Raw genomic sequence first — 19,881 nt, 5'->3', positions numbered from 1 at the left:
GTGATCGAGAACTGCTGATAGGGTTAATAACCGGATCTCTATAACAAAACAGAGGACTGTTAAAAACATCAGGAATGAATGGACAAAAAAAAATGTGTTGCTTATAATCAGGTTTTTATTTAACAGTACAGATAAAAGCAGATAAATCAGAGACAAATCTGAGATGGGGGGGGGGGGATAATGCACCTCTAGATAAAATCTATATTATTCCATGTAAATAATATATCCATTAAATAATTAAGAACAGCATTCAAAATGTACCAACAGAAGAGACCTCCCAGAGGAATGAATACAGTGAATGTTTTATTTCTCAATGTGCCAAGACTGATTAAAAATGCCCCCCCACCCCATGTTTGCGGTCAATGCTTTCAGGACAGAGGTTTGTCTCTTGAGTTCAGCAAGCGAAGCGCATTGCCTTACATCATAGAGCCCACGAACCCTCAGTGCAGCCCTGAGTCTAGGGTTAAGACAGAGCCAACATGGACAAACACTAGCCCCAGTTTCCCCTCAGCAGGGGCTCCAGCGGGGTCTCAGAGAGGGACTTTGAGCCAACATGGAGATCACAGTGGGTATCAAGGAATGCATATGGCAAAACTCTGAAGCTGAGCTCGTTCGTTGGGAAATATTGAAGATTAAGGTGCCATATTATCATAAAGGGGAGGGCAGCCTGACTTACTTGCATCCCAAAAGCTATTCAACTCGCTATTTTTTTTTGCATTAGTCATTACCCTCTACTGAGCTCTCTCTGATTGAACAGTGCATTACACAAATGTACAAGGAAAAATACTGCTTTTACACTATACATTTTCTAAAATATATACAGAGTAAAATAAGTTATTGATATTTCCATGAGTTGCAGCCAGTTTGCACTTCACTTGTGCATCACGGTTTGTTAACGTGCATGTATGAGAGAGAACGGGTGTGCAAATATCAGTCCAATTCAAACGCACTCGCAAGCACACACTCACACTCGTCCTCACACACACAAGAGTCTATGGTTTCCTACAGGCAGCTACTTATTTGGTTATAGATTAAGGGATTTGTAAGAGCAGCCCAGTGAAAGCTGAAAGTTCTCCCCGATGCAGGTCAATAAAGTTAAACAGATAAATCTCTTTAAACTGAGGGTGCAGCCCCCCAGCTTAAAGTTACATGTTAAACAACCTAACATTTACAACCTAAGACTGTTAAAAAATACATTTCTCAAAAAAATATTTGTTGCAGGCTTCACTTTCAAGCATGCTTTTTGCGAGCAGCGATGTGACAGTCTCGCTGATCCATCGTGATACTCTGATTCTCACAATTACACTCCAAATCCCATCTCTGCCCCAGTGCATAGTGGGGCAGAAAAATGCGGATCACTCTAAAAAAAAAAGACACCGCCTAGAGGTCATAGGTCATTCCGCCAAAAAGCTTCAAATTTAGCATCATTAATTGCCCAGTGTCCCTCCTAATGCTTCTTGACCAGTCCTGTTCTTTCGTACGGCTTCTGACACCTGGAGAAATTAAACTACTAGAGAACGGGGGACAGGAAAACATGGTACGTGCGTAATAGCTTTGATTAACTAATAGCCACACATTCTTTAGCCCTTTGAGGTGAAGTCTATGTGAAAATCTTCAAACTCGCCGCCCCGGAGGAAGAGGGTCGAGTTCGTGAAGCTCTGACAGTCCAGTGCTGAGGACTGTGTTTTGCGTGTATATTTGCGTCTGGATGTGGGCCGTGGGGGTCGGGGACAGGATGTGCGTCTGGTGGGTGTGTAGGTGCATCTGAGTCTGGCACAGAGCTTCGCGGATCTGAAGGTTGAGCTCCATGAGGCGTGCGCTGGCCTGAGAAAGATCCCTGCTGGGGCCCACCACAGCCAAACAGCCCGTCTGTCCCAGAGTCTGGTTCCTGAAGTAAATGTGCAGCAGCGTCTGTACTGCATCGTCCCTCTCACTGCCAAATATGTCATTAGGCCACAGGCACCTGAGGGAAGGAAGTAGTAAGAGATACAGAAGGTGGGTTTATAGAGCTAAACAGATACAGGAAGAGATCTACAGGAGTTCAACAAGACAATTCCATTATGGATCCAAACTAGACATGATGTGAAATAATTTGTCTGTCAATTCTGAAATCGGCCAATCAGAATATATTTAATGTTTAACATACAAATGAGATCTTGGACCAGTGTGGTTAGGATGAAAAACTATTAAAAAGGAGTTTAAAATTGTTTATGAGAGCATATAAAATATTTTATTTGTTATTAAAGGGATTGTTCACCCAAAAATGAAAATTGTCATTAATGACCCTCATGTCGTTCCAAACCCGTAAGATCTCCGTTCATCTTCGGAACACAGTTTAAAATATTTTAGATTTAGTCCGAGAGCTCTCAGTCCCATCACTGAAGCTGTGTGTACGGTATACTGTCCATGTCCAGAAAGCTAAGAAAAACATAATCAAAGTAGTCCATGCGACATCAGAGGGTCAGTTAGAATTACTTGAAGCATCGAAAATACATTTTGGTCCTAAAAAAAAATAACAACTACGACTTTATTCAGCATTGTCTTCTCTTCCGGATCTGTTGTGAATGCGTTCACTGCAGTGTAGTGATATCCGGTTTGTGAACGAATCAATGTAACCGGATCTTCTTGAACCAGTTCACCAACGAGTCAATCTTTCGTTCGTTATCTGGCTCTGCTCGGTGTTCATCTTCAGTTCTCTCTTCACAGCAGTTCAGTGAATGTACTGTTTGAGTAAATGAATTACTCCGGGATACTGGTTTGTTTTAACTCAGAGGGAGTGTCAGCCACATTAAAAAAGCTTAAGTCATTTGTGGATTAGTGCGTATTGGAGACGCGAACAGTTTAAAACGATTCAGTTCGATTTGGTGAACTGGTTCAAGAAGATCCGGTTACATCGAATGATTCGTTCACGAACCAGATATCACTACACTGCAGTGAACGCGCTCACAACAGACACGGAAGAGAAGACAATGCTGAATAAAGTCGTAGTTTTTGGACAAAAATATATTTTCGATGCTTCAACAAATTCTATCTGACCCTCTGATGTCACATGGACTACTTTGATGTTTTTCTTACCTTTCTGGACATGGACAGTATACCATACACACAGTTTCAATGGAGGGACTGAGAGCTCTCGGACTAAATCTAAAATATCGTAAACTGTGTTCCAAAGATGAACGGAGGTCTTACGGGTTTGGAACGACATGAGGGTGAGTCATTAATGACATAATTTTCCTTTTTGGGTGAACTAACCCTTTAAAGTTGTCAAATATCAATTCGATCTTCTGGTTAAACAACTGACTTTGACAGACTGGTGATGTATGTTGGACTTCACTATCCATTTAGTCACTTAAACTCCACCCTGCTTCGTTAGATTCACCTGAAAGCTCACATTCAGATTTGCCTCCATCCAATCAAGAACGGATGGATTGAACCAAGTCCACACCCACTTTTTTGGGGTTTTGAAAAATCGTTACACTCATATGTGCAATACAATAACATCGCAGTGAAGCTGAAATGAAGACACCATGAAATCAAAACTGATAACCATTTTTTTAATGAAATATTGCTGCGTTTATTATAAATAATTTATCTGTGCAATATTATTGACATCTTTTATTAACAGTACTAAGATCACAGCAAATGATCCAAGTCCTAACCTACACTTTTTTTTTTTTGGTCCAATAAGCCGTTTTATTGGGATATGGTTTCACTGTAACTTCAAAGCCTAGGTATCTTACCTGAAGGCTTTAACTTGTGCAATGGCTGTGCTGAAGTCCCGTGCTCGAAGGCTCTCGATGAGTGAGTGGATAGCGGTCTCTGTGCTTGACTGGTCCACTTCAAACTCGCCCAGTCCCTCCTGTCCATCACCTACTGACTCTGCCTCCTTCAGACAGCTCTCTAATATGGCCAGCTCCCCTGACATGTTAGTCACCTGAGAAACACACAAGCACCATGACATTACAAATCAACATTCAGTCAATATACTCACAACTCTAAACCACTCATTGTGCCAGTACACAATCAATCAGCTGCCAAAATCATTGACGGAGAATAAACATAACTGAAAATTGAAACCGATATTCCTAAGGCAATGCGTATTAACTTCAAACTGGACTCTCCCAAGCTAAATATATGGGATTTCTACATAACAGAGATCGCTGAGCTCTGTGTGTGTATGTGTGCAGTCTATAGAGTGTAAGTGAGTTAGTATCGATGAGCACTGGGCTGAATGGCTTTGCTCTGGTCTGTGTTAAGCATATCAGTCTCTCTCAGTGAATATAATGAAGTTACACTGCACTAAGATCATTATGTGCAGTCAGACATTTGTGTGTGTCCATACTGGCACACATTAGCACAAACTACCACAAATCCAGAGAGAAAACGAACTGTCTTCTGTATGTGCGTGCTATCATGCAGCTTTTGTCTGTGGCACTCGAAAAGCCCCAACAGTAGAAATAAGATTTGTATTTCTTGTTAAAATGACATAAATCTATACATATGCTTAATTTATAGGCTTTTTCACACAAATTCTTGCAAAACTAAACCAAATCTTTCATCTTCTATCAATACATTCTTATCTTGACACAGCATGTTAAAGTTTTCAGTGTCAGTAAACAATGACACTGAAACAACAGTGAGACAGTATCTTTCCATTTACCATATTTGATGTATTCTATGTATGCATGTTGAGATTTCATTCAAAATATCTTAATTTGTGTTTTTAAGATGAACATAAGTTATACGGGTTTGGAACAACTTGAAGGTTGGTAAATGATGACCATTTTCATTTATGGGTGAATTATCCCTTTAAAATGCTTCCTGTGTGAACAACAACAAAGGACAAAACACAAGCAGAAACACACCTCCGCCTCTCTCTTAATGGTGTCCACTCTGCTGATGAGTTTGCAGTAGGCCTGAAAGAGCAGCAGGAGCTGGAAATGGAGCTTATACAGCCGTCGACACAACTCCAGCTCCTATAGAAACAGACAGACATGACACCATCACCTTAACATTTTTAAGAAGCAGCAAAACAGCATGATCGGATGAACGGACAGCAAGATGAATGAACAAACGGAGGGAAAGATGGATGGATGAACATCCGGGTTTGAGACGGAGAGGAGTGTTAGCAAGGTTATACCCTGGTGAATCATTTTGTAAAACATGGAGCATGTATGATTCCCTTATCAGAGCGAAACCCTGAAAGAGTGATGTTTCTGGAAAACGTCCGATCCAGATGGATGAAGGGGTGAGCATGCAAAAATGAAAGGTACAAAATAATCTTGCGTCCTCTGCTCAGATGTCCGATCACACACTGTATGCATAATGTGTCAAACTTTTAAAAGAATAAAAAAAAAACACTAGTAACCCATTAGAAAATTAGCATTTAGCAAGCAAGATCAACACTAAGTATGCAAAACCTATTTAAGTCATTAAATAATCGTGTAGTGATGATTTATGAAGAATCATGAATTAGACACGTCTGTAGCGGTGTTAAGTGATCAGAAGTAGGCGTAGTTCTGAATTCTGATTGGTTGAGATTGACTGTGCAGATGTATCAGTGAAGTACAGATGAATATTTAGTATGCATGGCTAAACAGAAAGGATTGGGACAGGCTCTAAGATATGATAAACCACTTACTGCTAGCATTTCCATTTGCTAAGCAAAAAGGACGGCAGGCCACAAAAAGAGGAAACACAGGAAATGAGAGAAAGACCAAAAATTAGTGTGCTGATAACATCTCAAGGCCAAACATAGGAGAGACAGAAAGAGAAATATTGCAGTTTGTTGATAATCAACAATAACAGGAAAAAAAATGCAGTCACATGCAAAGTATTCTGGGAGGAGAAACGACTTAAGTTTTCCCCAGTTTCATGTACACTCAAACATCTGTGACATTGCTAAATATAAGCAAATAGATATAAAATTAAATTTAAGAGAGAGCGAGAGAGGTTGAGACAGATGCAAGTTTCAGTAAGACAGAGAAATATAAACTGTGGCATCACAAAATTGCAAAAAAGCACTTAACATCACAGAAAAAAAAATAAAGATGCCGTTCGCTGCAACAGCAGTGACTAAGATGAAGACACAGAGAGCATAAAAGTAAACCCTCTACCATAAGAAACGAACTTTTTTAAATTTTTGGACAACTTTTTCTCGGTTGTGTGAATGAAAGGGATGTGCAAAACTTGAAATGAATAACAGACATTTGATTTCTGCAGAAATCTGTGGTGACCTGGGTGGGCCTGGTTATGGGTCGCAGAAAGATCAGTTGCCCTCGAATCAACTCTGCTTTCATTCTTACAGACGTTCTTCCATTCTATTTTATTTCTCCGAGATGAATAGAATTGTTCAGCGCACTCAATTGTACTCAAACTGAAGCATGCAGTGAGGTGAGTGTGTGGAAGCAATGTTTGTTTTTTTTTATACCTGGGCTTGAGAGTTAGGTCGCTGGTCTTTATCACCGAAGGTCTTTCTGCAGTTATCCAACCACTGCAAGGAGAAACAGAAATAAGACACCTTACAAACCAAAAGGCAGAGAAGTGAAGGTGGACATTTCTGATGTTGTGAACATGGGTAAAGACAGATTCCTGTGAGTGCGAAACAAATAGAGTGAGAGACGAATAGTGCATATGGGAGTGTGTGTGAGGTAAATTTAATAAGAGTCTGCTACTTAAATTAAAGAGGGTCTGTTTAAGCACAGAGGGGTCGGCACATATTGCTCTAGAGGCAGTGCCTGTGTCTCATCCAATTACTGTCCTCTAGACATCCACAATCCCATCTGCCCCCTCTACTCCCCTTCCTGAGCCTGTCCGCCCAGCTAAATGATTTAGGGCCTCCATGAGGCTATTCTTAGTGACCGTGCATCGAGAGAAATTGGCTGCTGTAGAATCTAGATGGGTGCTAACGGAAGCTAACACTGGCTAAATCAACTCACGTCCTTATATGATTTACCAGCCAACAATAACTGCAAAGAGACCTTTTATGATCCTGCACTGTCAGCTTATTCTCCTCTGCTGTCTCTCCTCCATTGCATAAGCAGGGTTCCCACTCTTTCATGAACACCAGATTCAAGGACTTTTTAAAGTACCATTTTATTAAATCAAGCACCTTTGAAATTCACACACCCAGCACATAACATCATGAAAGTCCTTACCGTACTTACCATTTCACTTACACTTAATATTTACATAAAGAAATGTCAGAGTAATAATGATGTTTTGAATGTGTAGGTTTCATAAATTTAAACCGTTTTAGACAGTCGTGTTTAAAGGACTTGAAATCCATTAAATTCAGTACTGCTAATATTCAAATGCAGTTTCTGAAATATTGATAAAAAAATGCATTACACTGGTTTTTGCTGTACTTCTTGTACAAAATGTAAGAGTTTTTAAATTAAGAATGTTTAGATTTTTTAATTAATAAAAAGCTGCTAAATGTTGTAATAACATTTATTAAAATAATTTTGTAAATCTCTTTTTATTGTAAATCCCATTGATTTTGCACTTTCCCGGCATTGAGACTGATAGCCTAATTAGCACTGCTTCTCCATAGGTTAATGTGCTAAACTTTGGGATTGGGTTCCCGCAGGACACAAATCTCGCGGTTAGGGTAAAACCCCCGCTACCGTGAGATTTGCCTATTTAAATACCCCGCATATTGATAGCGGCTCACTTATGTGCGAAAATTATATGCCATATACGGGAGCAGGACACACACTGCAGGAACCCGGGAGTACAACCATAGACAGTAAAAGAAATAGACACAGTGACCCCGTTGGATTCAACAGAGACAAGTGAAGTCAATTAGAAGCACGCACTTCATGGGGGTCGAGCGTACTGCGCAGACTCAAACTCAGCTTGATGACGTAAATGTCACGTGAGCAACCTGTCTGACAATTGTAAGTCTTCTAATCGCTGTGCCAAGAGAAATCTGAATCACCCACCAAATCTTACAGACGTTGTTGAATAATTTTGTCCCGTTGCTTTTATGGACTCTCTATGGGCTTCTCCCTTGACTTCATGCCTCCACGTCCCCCAATAGCCTCATAGACAGTTAAAGATTGCCTGAGAGCTTCTCCTCCTGTCCATATGGTAATTTCTCTACTGTGCGACAGAGAGTCGCAGGTTATGACGCAATCGTTAGCCTATTTTTACAAAAACTGCTTCTACGGGGCTAAGATACATAACGTAAGATACAAGGTAATGGGGCCTTTTATAAATTTTCGTGTTTCTTTAGAAATAATGAATGGACAAATGGAGTCTTTAAACGCATTAGATGTAAAGTTATTCAGGAGTCAATGGAATGCTAACAGCAGGTGGGGCTCCGCTAGCCAATGGCAGCGCCCAGGGATGCTTCAATAAAATATGAAACCCTGCCCCCCTGGGTACAGCGGGGCTAAAGGCACACCTTAAGAAAAAACTGTGTTATTCACTGCGCCTAAAATATGTTATATTTCAAAATAATAAATACAAAAATATGCATGTTTTGTGGCATGTCGCCGAAAATAACTTAAATTACACTTTCAGTTTTGATTGTACAGGTAAGAGCAATACATCAATAGAATCTGTAAAGGGTCTAATTTTATTTGTATACACACATAATAAGAAAACTTTGGGCATTTATTAAATAAAGAAAACAAACGGTGCACTGTCTGCAGCCTTTGTCTGCGTGATCTTCATTGAGAAATGCGTCATAAAAATGAACTGAAACTTAAATACTCCAAAAAGAGATATGAGAGATATTTCTATAGAAATCTTGACATGTGTACTTTTAAACTAAGCAAGTCTTATCGACAACAATTATTAAGTAATAAAGTAATCCATATGAAACCAACGGGATGTCCAGTCTTTTACGTCTCCCTTCACTAACTCTATGCGACCACGCCCAAAACTGATGCGCGGGTCAGGATTTTTCCCAACTCGCGGGTCCCGCTTTTATGAAATTATTTGGACCGCCCCAGCCCACCCCGCAAATAAAGTAAAATTTCCTTACCCGCCCTAACCCGACCCGCAGGTTATGAGGCGACCTATTATGATTCAGCTATCAAACTGCCCAGCTATTTCTCTTCAGCACCGCATTTCACACACACACACACGCACGACTTCAAATGAAATCTACTATTGATTTTCACCGTTGACTGACTTTGCAGAACATTTAGACTGATAACTTCCGTGCGCAGATGCGGCAAATTTGTCACAGGATGCGTGATATGACAGTTGCGTCCAACTATATATGAACTAGCTGTTTTAAATACAGTATTTTTATATTTAATGTTAGTTTATCGGTATGTTTAAAAGTTTTTTTTTTGTTTTTGTTTTTTGCATTATTGGTGATTCCGGCTCTCTTGGGCACCTGCGGGGTTTAAAACACCAAATAGTTATGCTATGACAAGAACAAAGAGTCTCTCTCTTGCTCCATCCATGAACGATAATATCGTGTATCGTCGATCCGATCTGACTTGAAAAATGACCATATCGCCCAACACTACAATATGTTTTTTTTTTTGTTGTTGTTTTGTTTTTAATGACCTGCCCCAACGCGCCCCACAAATAAAGTTACAATTTCTTTACCCGCCCCAACCCGCAAAATATATGCATTGATTTTAGCTATTCTCATTTGCTACTTAAATCTACAACATTTAATATATATATATATATATATATATATATATATATATATATATATATATATATATTAGATCAAGCAAGCACAGAATCAGCTTTGCGCTGCTGCGTGCGATCGCGTCAGATATCAAACAGATAACCCCCTCGTGTTTTGTTCTGTTTTGACAGAAGCACATATTGGACAATTTTTAAAATATCAGCATAAACAAAACTGATTTCAAATTTAATTCAAGCACTTTCAAGAATCGTGGGAACCCTGCATAAGACTAAACTTTAACTAAAAAACTGCACAGGAATTGGGCAAAGCTGAAAATCAGTTTACTGCTTCTGCCTAAATTGAACCAAAGGCATTCTTTCATTATTGCATCAGATTTAAAAGAAATATTTACAGCAAGTAACTTCAATTTCGCAATTGCATTTGTTCCTTACTCAAAGACATCATATGGCTACAAAACAAACAAACACACAACACCACAATATTACTGAAGTTAGCATCTCACCTGTTCGGCTGCTTCTCTCTTGCTGTTGTAAGTGTCCAGATGCTCTTGTAACTCCAACACACTGAACTTCAGAGTCTCCAAGAGCCCACAGGAGACCAGCTAAAACACACACCGTTTACTAAATTATTGTACACTATCACACATATAGATAAAAGATTGGGCACTGATATAATCTTTGTAAACAGCTAAGTAATGACACAACTATCAATAAGCGGTGTCATTTTCAGATGTGAGTGTACACTCACAGTTTCAGCATCCAGTAGGACTGTAGGACACTGAGAGCAGGAGGTCATGACCTCTAGAGAGCTTAGGAACTGATTTCCCATTCGTTGCAGTCCCTCACCAAGGAATCGTACTGAGGCATGGGTAATCGAGTCAAATTTCCTCTGAATGTGCTAAAGAGACAGGAGAGAATCAACTCAGGACTGCAGAAAAACACCAAGCTATGAATCAGTCAAATAACAAGCTATGGTAAATATCTCTAAAATACTAAGATAAATACTAAATATCACATCTCAGACTCATCACAAATTTGATTATGAAATAAAAAATTGTGTTTAGGATGCATAAAATACAAGCAATTAAATTAGTTGTATGGCTAGAAAGTGGAGTCTGACAACTCCTTCCAAAAATGCTTAAAATGGTGATTTGAGATGTTGGAAAAGAAATGTGTTGATGATGATTTAAGAAAAATATGCTAAACATTTTTATAAACTTAAGTAGACTTCTATTCAAAAATGATCTGTTTGGTAAGATTTTCTTTATTGTACAGTTAAAATAAAAAAGTGATATTTTGATATAATATAAGTATAAGTGATATAAAAAGTGATATATTTTTTATATTATCAATGATGAAAACAGTTGTGCTGCTTAATATATTTGTGGAAACCATTATACAATTATTTCCAAATTCTTTGATAATTAGAGAGCTCAAAGGAAAAGCATTTATCAGAAATCTTTTGTAACATTATAACTGTTTTTTGATCAATTTAATTAATACCTGCTGAATAAAAGTAATAAAAAAAAAATCTTACTACCACCAAATATTTTTACTGTAGCTCATCTGCAGAAAACTGTATATTAATATTCATGTACACAGTCACAAACAATCTCATTTTTACCTGGAAGAGTTGTGAGAACACATGGAAGGTGTAAACAGCACAAGACCCATCTGAGTCTGACAACATCTGGTTGACATGACAGCGCCAGGCTTCCTCCTTGTCGTCATAGGCCACGGGCTGGAATGCTGCCAAAATAGCCGAAAGAAAGGGCGACGGAGGCGGAGAGGCCTGGAGTTCAGGAAAGCCGTCTGCATCACCCTCATCTTGACTGTGAACAGAGATGGAAAGAGCTAGACCCAGACACATATAGAGATGCAAGTACACAAAGCGTTACATCATTCAGAAAGAAAAACGTAAACAGAGACATGCTGTTCTTTCTATCAAGATCTCCCTCTTTTCTCTCTCTCTCACTGCAGATGTCCTGTGCTGCAGAGATCCAAATCTTCGGCAGATGCACAGAAACACAACATTAAGCACAAACAGACAAACACACACTTACAGGCCTGTAGGGCCGAAGAGCTTGATGAAGCAGACCGAATAGAAGAATCTGAGACCAGTGCTGCTGAAAGATGTGGAAGACATTGCCTTCATCTTCACTTAAAGCTCTTATCGTTCCCTTCACTGTTTCTCTGTTTTCACCGTTCCTTCTCCGAGCTTTTCTCCTCACGTGTTAGCCTGAATTCTCCCGCTGTGTTTGTGACGTTGTCTGTTTTTCCCTCTCTCTCACTCCATCCCTCCCCCACTCACTGCTGCGCCGCACAAGAGCGGTTCTCACACTCTATGGGCTCTCTTTCTGCTTACTGGATCTCAGGCTTAGAAAGTTGCCAGGAAGAGAACAGAAAGGCCCTCACTGCGCAAAAATCTAATTAGAGCCCTTCGTTGAATCACTGCTTATAATTTTTATTAATCGATCATGATAGAGCCGGACACATCAGGGCTAAGAGGATGATATATAGCACTGCAGAGTAAGTGTGTATAAGAATGAATTAAGTGAGTTTGTGGGGGCACTTTCTGATGTGCTCTCGTATAGATGGATGACCTTCAAGAGCAATGATGTTGCCAAGTATGAGATCACCATTCAAAGCATTAATAAAACTCCTCCTTATTCACGGCAGAAGATAAGCAATGTTGAATGGTATTAAATTGTACAATGAAGAGCAAAAAAAGTCTAAAGATACAAAGTGAACGGTTATATGTACAGCTGTAAATGGGGTCCAGAACGTTTTGTGATCTGGTCACTCAAATCACTTTTGAGGAAGTCAGAAATGCATATGACCACAACGTATTTGCAGTGTGAATGCTAATCTTTAATGAGCAGTCTAAGAAAATAACGTGTACATATTACAATTTAGAAAAGCCCTATATTATTTACATACAGGGCTTGAAAGCAGAAAAAGAAAATTGTTAAAAAAAAAAAAAAAAACATTATAAGATTGCGTTTTGAAAGTAAAAAAAAAAAAATAAATATTTTATTAGCCCTATTACTTCCGAAATAATGAATGCTAAAATGCCTTTAGTCTAAAGCTAAATGTTTAAAAACATTATAAAAACAGTTATATCTTTCAGCATGAATCCAAATGTTTCCATGTTCCCGACGTATCTGGAAGCCTAAATATTATTTAATATAAAGAATATAGAGTAATAGCAAATGTATAATAAGTAACACTGTATATGCGTCCGAAAGTTGGACTTCAAATTTCATTCTAAGAATTATTTTGAGGTTAATATAGCAAATGAAAACTGTTCAGCTTCCGGGAAATTTGAGAAGCTCCGCTAGGCTATTTTAGTTCCCCTCACTCCACAACAAATCATTTCAATTAACAGTATTTAGAAAAGAACAAGAATTAAAAATATAAGAAGCCATAGCAATATTAACGAAAAAACTAAAACTAATTAATTTAGGCTTAAACGAAACTGAAACGAACATTGGGTCTCTCATTCGACACAAAATCCAAGTTTCCGTATTCGCGATGTATTTGAATGACAAATTATTATACAAAATAGCCTATGTTTATTATAGCCTCATGTTTGTAAACATTTTGTGTCTGCATTATGTCTATTTCTGAATGAAATATTTTTTTCTCTATAAAAAACGTATAGGCTATACAAGTTCTCTCTCTCTCTCTCTCTCTCTATATATATATCCTATATACACGGGTAGCGTATTTTTACCATGCAGCAAACCTTTTGAAATATTTTGATAATTTATTGAAAATAAATGACTTTTTAAACCGAAAAAAAAAAAAAAAAAAAAAAAAAAAAAAAAAGAGATTATTAATCAGTCAAAACTGGCTGATAGAGTTTTCTGCATTCAAAAACCAGTGACTGCGAACAAATCAGCAGAGCTTGTGCGAGCTTTGGTCATAACTTGTATAATAATAATAATAAAAAGTTAATTTTGCACAAAATACATTTTATATAAAATTTATATGAAAATGTAGCTATGTGCAGTAATATTGAAAACTGAGAATGTGAAGCAAAATGATATTGAGTTGATAATGATAATCGTAATTGAACTGAATTATGAAACCAGTGAAGATTCAGACCCTATATTTTTAAGATGACAGTACTGACAAAGAGATTTCAAATATAAAAAAGCATATAACTGCAATTTTGTTTAAGATTTAAAGTTGTAAAAGATTTATTTGCACAGCAGAAGAATTAATTGGGCAAAAATGCAGATCAAGAATAGTTTTGGAATTGGATCGTGACTCCCAGAATCGGATCGGATCATGAAGTGCCTGAAGATTTCCACCCCTAATAGATGTACAGGTTGTATGTCAACATTGTGATGCATCGAAGCAACATTAATCGTAATTGTATCGAATCGTGGGCCTCTGAATCGTAATTGAATTGAATCGTGAGATACCCATAGATTCCCACCCCTAATGATTACTACAGAAATCACAGACTAACCTGGACATGCCAAAAAAATCTGCCTCTTCTTCCTCACATCTATCATCTAGCTCTTTCAGAGCTAGCGTCACGTCCTCCTCACATACTGAATCGGGGCCCGAGTCCAGAGCCAGGGGCAGAACGGTCTCCTCTTCACACATGGAGTCCGAGGTGGAGTCTATGACAGGGGGTGGCAGCAACGGCTCGTCATCAGAGAGGGATCCAGGCGGGCTGTCAACAGCTGGTGGCGGAGGGGGCGCTGGGTCCAGGTCGTAGGTGGGGTCCTGGGAGTCAGGTAAGTCACAGAGCTCAGGGGGGTCTGAGGGTAAAGGAGGGGCACTGCAAAACCCCGTATCCTCACTGACACTGCTGCTTAATTCATCCGTTGCAGTTCCACTCGCATCCTGCAGTTGTAAAAATAACAATAACGAGCAGTCAGGACTGGGGCAAAGAGGGCAACATGTATTTTGGGGGACAATAAATACCTTTATACTCTAATAATACACAACAAATCTTTGAATCTTTGTGTGTGCAGTAAGCACAACACTCCAGAGCTGTAGCTGTAGAAACTGTATTTATTTTTACGGAAATAAAAAGGACTATTTATTTTGGTCCACATTCAGGCTAAGTGTTGAACATTAAACTTAGAGTGAACATCACCAAGGGGCCTTTAAGCACCGCCACTCACAATGGCCTTGCTTTACGCGTTCAGTGCTTCTATTCTGAGAGGAAAAATCAATAATGGTACGGGGCTAATCTTTCACCATTGACTTGTAATGCAAATGAGACCAGCTGAGGAATAAACCTGTGACATCAGTGGATCTAAATTAAATGGGCCACTGCATTTTGCATTCATGAATCACATAAAAGCACTGAGCTAAATAACAGCTGACTATAAAATCAATCAAATTCATGGGAAGACAGCTTTACCCTGAGCCTCATTACGTATCTGTTAATCAAGACTCCAAGGATACTTGCATAAGTCAATATTCATGTAATTTAATATGTAGTTTATGACTAGTTTTATGATCGACTTCATGAATCCACAAAAAAAAAAAAAAAAAAAACCTTGAAAACATGAAATTGTCATTATTTAAGGCGAGATATGCAAGATATCCATCCATTTATTCTTGCTTGCATTTAATTTAAAAATGGTTAAGAACACATTGCAATTAAATTTATTTTACATAAAATGTACTATATACACTGTATACTATATTAATAATAATTTTAAAAACTAACCCTAGTAAACTAATAAAGATGGGAAAGAGAGATCCTGTGTTCCAACACTTATTAGACATCAATGATGCCGACTAAATAAAAATGTCAAATATTAGCAATATTATCAGTCGACCACTACTTACAACTGAGTGGTTTAAGGTTCAAATTTTTGGAGATCACATACACCATGCAATGGTTGACAATATCACACGACCTCAGTGTCACAAAGTCTTCTAACCTCAAGATCTTTGAGATGTACAGTATAATGGATGTTATTACGTTAAATACTAGCACACAACATAAATGATGGTAAAAACATCTCTGGGAACAAACAGTTCCATCTCAGACTCATGTATTATTCAAACATACATAGGAGAAAAAAATAAACCATCTCATTAAACAAACTTGAGTTTCTTTTTTTCTTCTCCTCTGTTCTATTTATGAGTTTAATGCATTAAGAGGAGAAGGGAGGGTGGCGTGGAGCCATAGAGGTGGTATTAGAGAAAGCTTTTAGGCATTCTTGGCAGTGGTGGCCAAGCAGATGAGTAAGACTATGGATGGCTTTATCTGGACTCATTACGCTAAGAGCTGGAGAATGACAGGCGAGATGCCCTTGAGTTGATATTGAAGTATGACTAGACTGGACTCGGCTGGTCTTGGCTGGACTGAGCAGGTCCTGATCAAAAGTTGTTCATTCATTAACATCAACAGGAGGGGTATTCTGCTATGAATTGTGACCAAGGGACACACACAGATTCATTTTGACTGAAAACCATATGAACAGTGATTGTTGTGTGTATGAAGGTTGACCTGCGGGAACATCCTAAAAAGAAAATGTTTCTAGAATAGAACTGCATCATTTAAAATCAACCAAATGAACTGGAAAACAAAATTTTCAGATATCCACAGTTAGTTAAGTTATAGTGTTAGTAACATGACTGGCTTAAGCTTGTTAGCAGTCTTTAATGTTCTCTCAGTCGGGCTGTGCCTTTTGTTTACTTCGTTACTACAGCATTGCATGCTCTTCGATTTAAAGGGATAGTTCACCAAAAAATGAGTCGCTACTTATTCACCCTTATGCCATTTCGAAATGCATGACACTGAAACACAAAATATACTTTGAAGAGTCTTCACACTGCATTTTCCATACAATGAAAGCATAACATGACTAGGAGGAGATTAAAAAAAAAGCTCCATAAAAGTGGAAGCAACCACTTGTTTGCTATATTAAAAGTCTTTTAAAGTCATACACCGGCTTTTCACAAGGAACAGTAATGTAGTGTTAACTCACTGAAAGCTTTCCCATCCAATGTAGCTTTCACATATTAAAACAATGTCAAAAACAGAAATCCATTGGTTAAGATAGAATTTCAGTCTGTTTATAATATAAAGCTATCATATTGATTCAGTAGACATGAAATATAATGCATGAATAATATGGACTAATAATATGATAATTATTCTTCTTTTTGTAGTTTTTTTTTTTATCTTGACAGCACGTGGTGACGCTTTCATTCTATGGAGAAAAAATCAGCATGAACATCCTTCAAAATTTCCTCATTTGTGTTCCACTGAAAAACAACATGAGGGCGAGTAAACAATGACATTGTCTGGGTGAATGATTCCTTTAACAGGGATGTGAAAGGATGAACTCAACACACATTACTTTCTGCTCATTTTCTACATTCCCTGTTTGTCCTCATCCTTTGCTTCTGGAAGTTGTTGCAGATGCTATCTAAACTGATCATTTGATATCTCCAGATATAATCTCAGTCAGTGTAAAACAGTCAGGGGATGATGTAATGCAAATGGACAAAATAAAGAAAATGCACATAAAACTCATGTTTGGGGATTCAGCCTTTCAAACCTCACAGAATGGCTTTCACTAATACTCACAATGAGGTTGCAGGTCCATGGATAGAAGTGAGTGGTCTTCGTCAGAGCCTAAAGTGTGTTAACGTCTGTGTTTTTCAACGTTTCTGGGACCAAATTTGAGGTAGTTCTAGCACAGCAGGCCTGAGGTGTATATATGTCTTTGATAATCTCTCCCCGAATCAAACATCAAGCAGGCAAGCAAGCCCCTCCCCCACATAGCAGTCAATCATCATCTAATGTCAATGATGACAAGCATCCCATAAAGCAAGGAAAAGAGAGCACGTGCCAGTATTTCGGCACAGGAAACAGATAGTGCCCAGTGTTCAAAATGCAACACTTTCCAGAAACACTTTAGCAGCAAAGTCTGCATTAAAAGCTTGAAATTGACACTTTTGGATGATACAGGGAATTTGATAGGTAAGAAAACAGCACTAGTTCACTCCATAAGAGAGCAAAAAGCAAATGGCTAAAAAGCACCCGTGCACCACAATTTATTGAGACTCCTGATCGATCCCACCTCAGGCAGCTGGCTGCTACTGCTGTCAGAGTGGGTGGTCTCATGGGTGGGGCTGTCTGGGAGGGGCAGCGGTGGGGTAGGTGTGGCCTCTTCGGTCAGGACACTACTGGAGGATTCTTGCGACTGCTGTAGGGAGTCCATATGATTGGATATGGCATCATCAGTCGCTGAATCACTATTAAGCTGCATGAAAAGGAAAAATGAATCAATAGTAAAAAATGAGCATGTAGAATGAAGCATGTAGAAGTCTCTGCCTAAACTAAGTGTTATGCTGCATGCACCTATAGCTGTTCAATGGACAATAGTTCCAGAGTTCTGTACTATATAATATTTCATTCATCTTATATCATGACAACATGCGACATGCCAGAGAAATGACGTAAGCCTGGCAAGACCAACTACATTTCATCTTTCAGTCTTATTCAAACAGTATAGGAGGAAAGAGACAAAAACAGGAAAAGGAAGATGACATTCACTCAGCAGCGTTTAAATGATCAGTTTGTTTTCTTATGCTTTGCGTTAACGGCTCATGCCCCATTGCAAGCGAAAGGGTGAAAAATAACGTTTTAGAGGTTAGAGAGAAAAACGACAAAGAAAAATTAAGTTCATAGCGCATAGTAAACATTGACTCAGAAATACTATTTGAAGCCGTTTAAGTAAAAAGAAAGGCTCATAAGGAATATTCCTTAGCATTGTCTGATTTTTAAGGTAATAAACATTTTAAAATATGTGAAATTATAGTCTGGAATAAACTACACATTTTGCAGTCTGGATGAACCAATTCTTGTCGAGGCAGTCTGCTGATTTTGGGCAGTCAGAGTTGACGGATTTCACAGAAAATCCCTGTATGATTTTTGCTTACGTTTCTACGTGAGTTTGTTGCATTTCGGAAAAACGTAAAAGCCTGTTAGTGTGTAATCTCCAGCCCTAATCATTCAACCATTTACAATGTCGGCAACTTTATAATGCCTAGTGTTTAAAAATGTGTTCAGATTTGTAAAAGTTGTGTAGAGTATTCCAGCAATGTCAAAGTTAGTATAAGAATGCAAAACAGCTACAATGTATTAAAATTAGCCTGTCTAATAAAAAAAGATGGAAAAAATGGGTCCCCATCACCATACTTACCCAAAACAAATAAAAAAAGGGAAACAAAATTGAATTAAGGATCAAAGAAGGGTTTTGAAGTAATAAAAATGAATAGTTGGCTTAGTTGGGCGGCTGGGAGAAGTACAGAGGGCACTTGTCTAAAAATACTGGAAGTGTAGGTTATGCAGAAAGCAAGCATCTAACCCCACCTACTTAGGCTGTGGCAGCGTCTAAGCCTAATTTGGCGCACAGACACACCATGCCAGTGTCCCCTGTGTGGAGGGGGCCCAGAGGAGAGGGGACTTACGAGGTTGGAGCGGGTGAGAATCTGGCTAGCACTCAGTACCTCCTCCTCAGATGACTCATCGGTGTCCTCCGGCTGGATGAGACTGGGTGTGCTGCCGGAATACTGGCAGTCCTGCAGAGACGGGGTGTCACCTTTGTCAATGCTTTCCAGAGAGCGGCGCCTCACACCCCAGTTGAAGTTGTCCATGCTCTCCCCCTGCAGGGAGAACAGGAGAAAGCCAATAAGAGCAAAGCAGATTAACTGCAAGCAATGTGAACTATAAAGAAAATAAAGGATAAGAAATTAAATGAAATCACTATTCAAAACACGATACAATACGCATGACCTCAGAGCACAGTGGGGTCGGTGAACATGGGGAACAACACAACAATGACCATTTAAAAGATGCTTTATATTCCATCTTGATTGAAAATTGTTCATTTACACCATCCATGTACTTGTGACCCTCTTTAGCCACAAGTATCAAAACAATCCCACTTGATTGGCTAGCAGGAATCACATTTCATTTTGTGAAACTTCTGAATGGGCAAATTTTTTACTAAATGACAATGCCAATCAATTATAGATTAAAACACAAATATTTCCCTGAACACTGCTTAAAACTTACCTGAAGCTCCTGGACGCAAAAGAGGAAAAAAAGATAAGAGTGTTAGGGAGAGTTAAGAGACAGAGATAATGTGGAGGCACACATAGGACACAGGTGATGTCAGAGAAATACAAACACACAAAGACTCTCTTTGTTGAGGATGAAACATGAAACAGTTCTGAGAATATGGATGCACCGATCCGATA

General features: G+C 38.7%; 1 protein-coding gene across 10 annotated transcripts in view; it reads right to left on the bottom strand.

The window, feature by feature from the left end:
• Positions 1 to 95: 95 nt before the first annotated feature.
• Positions 96 to 19,881, bottom strand: part of LOC127938773 (protein furry homolog-like) — a 98,265-nt gene continuing 78,479 nt past the window's right edge. For 6 of the 10 annotated variants that reach the window (XM_052535635.1, XM_052535626.1, XM_052535630.1 and 3 more), the window contains 11 exons: positions 19,090 to 19,284; positions 17,697 to 17,879; positions 14,105 to 14,487; positions 11,249 to 11,456; positions 10,373 to 10,522; positions 10,128 to 10,226; positions 6,431 to 6,493; positions 5,642 to 5,659; positions 4,866 to 4,976; positions 3,741 to 3,934; positions 96 to 1,963 (listed from right to left, as the gene is read on the bottom strand). In XM_052535635.1, the coding sequence (XP_052391595.1) occupies positions 1,615 to 1,963; positions 3,741 to 3,934; positions 4,866 to 4,976; positions 5,642 to 5,659; positions 6,431 to 6,493; positions 10,128 to 10,226; positions 10,373 to 10,522; positions 11,249 to 11,456; positions 14,105 to 14,487; positions 17,697 to 17,879; positions 19,090 to 19,284 (1,953 nt within the window). In that variant the 3' untranslated portion in view covers positions 96 to 1,614. The remainder of the gene's footprint in view (positions 1,964 to 3,740; positions 3,935 to 4,865; positions 4,977 to 5,641; positions 5,660 to 6,430; positions 6,494 to 10,127; positions 10,227 to 10,372; positions 10,523 to 11,248; positions 11,457 to 14,104; positions 14,488 to 17,696; positions 17,880 to 19,089; positions 19,285 to 19,881) is intronic. The other 4 variants (XM_052535628.1, XM_052535636.1, XM_052535629.1 and 1 more) reach the window with 3 other exon arrangements.

This window comes from Carassius gibelio, chromosome A20, assembly GCF_023724105.1.
Source record: "Carassius gibelio isolate Cgi1373 ecotype wild population from Czech Republic chromosome A20, carGib1.2-hapl.c, whole genome shotgun sequence".
NCBI lineage: Eukaryota > Metazoa > Chordata > Actinopteri > Cypriniformes > Cyprinidae > Carassius > Carassius gibelio.
The sequence above is the reverse complement of the archived record's forward strand: the minus strand, read 5'-3'. Positions and strand labels throughout refer to the sequence as shown.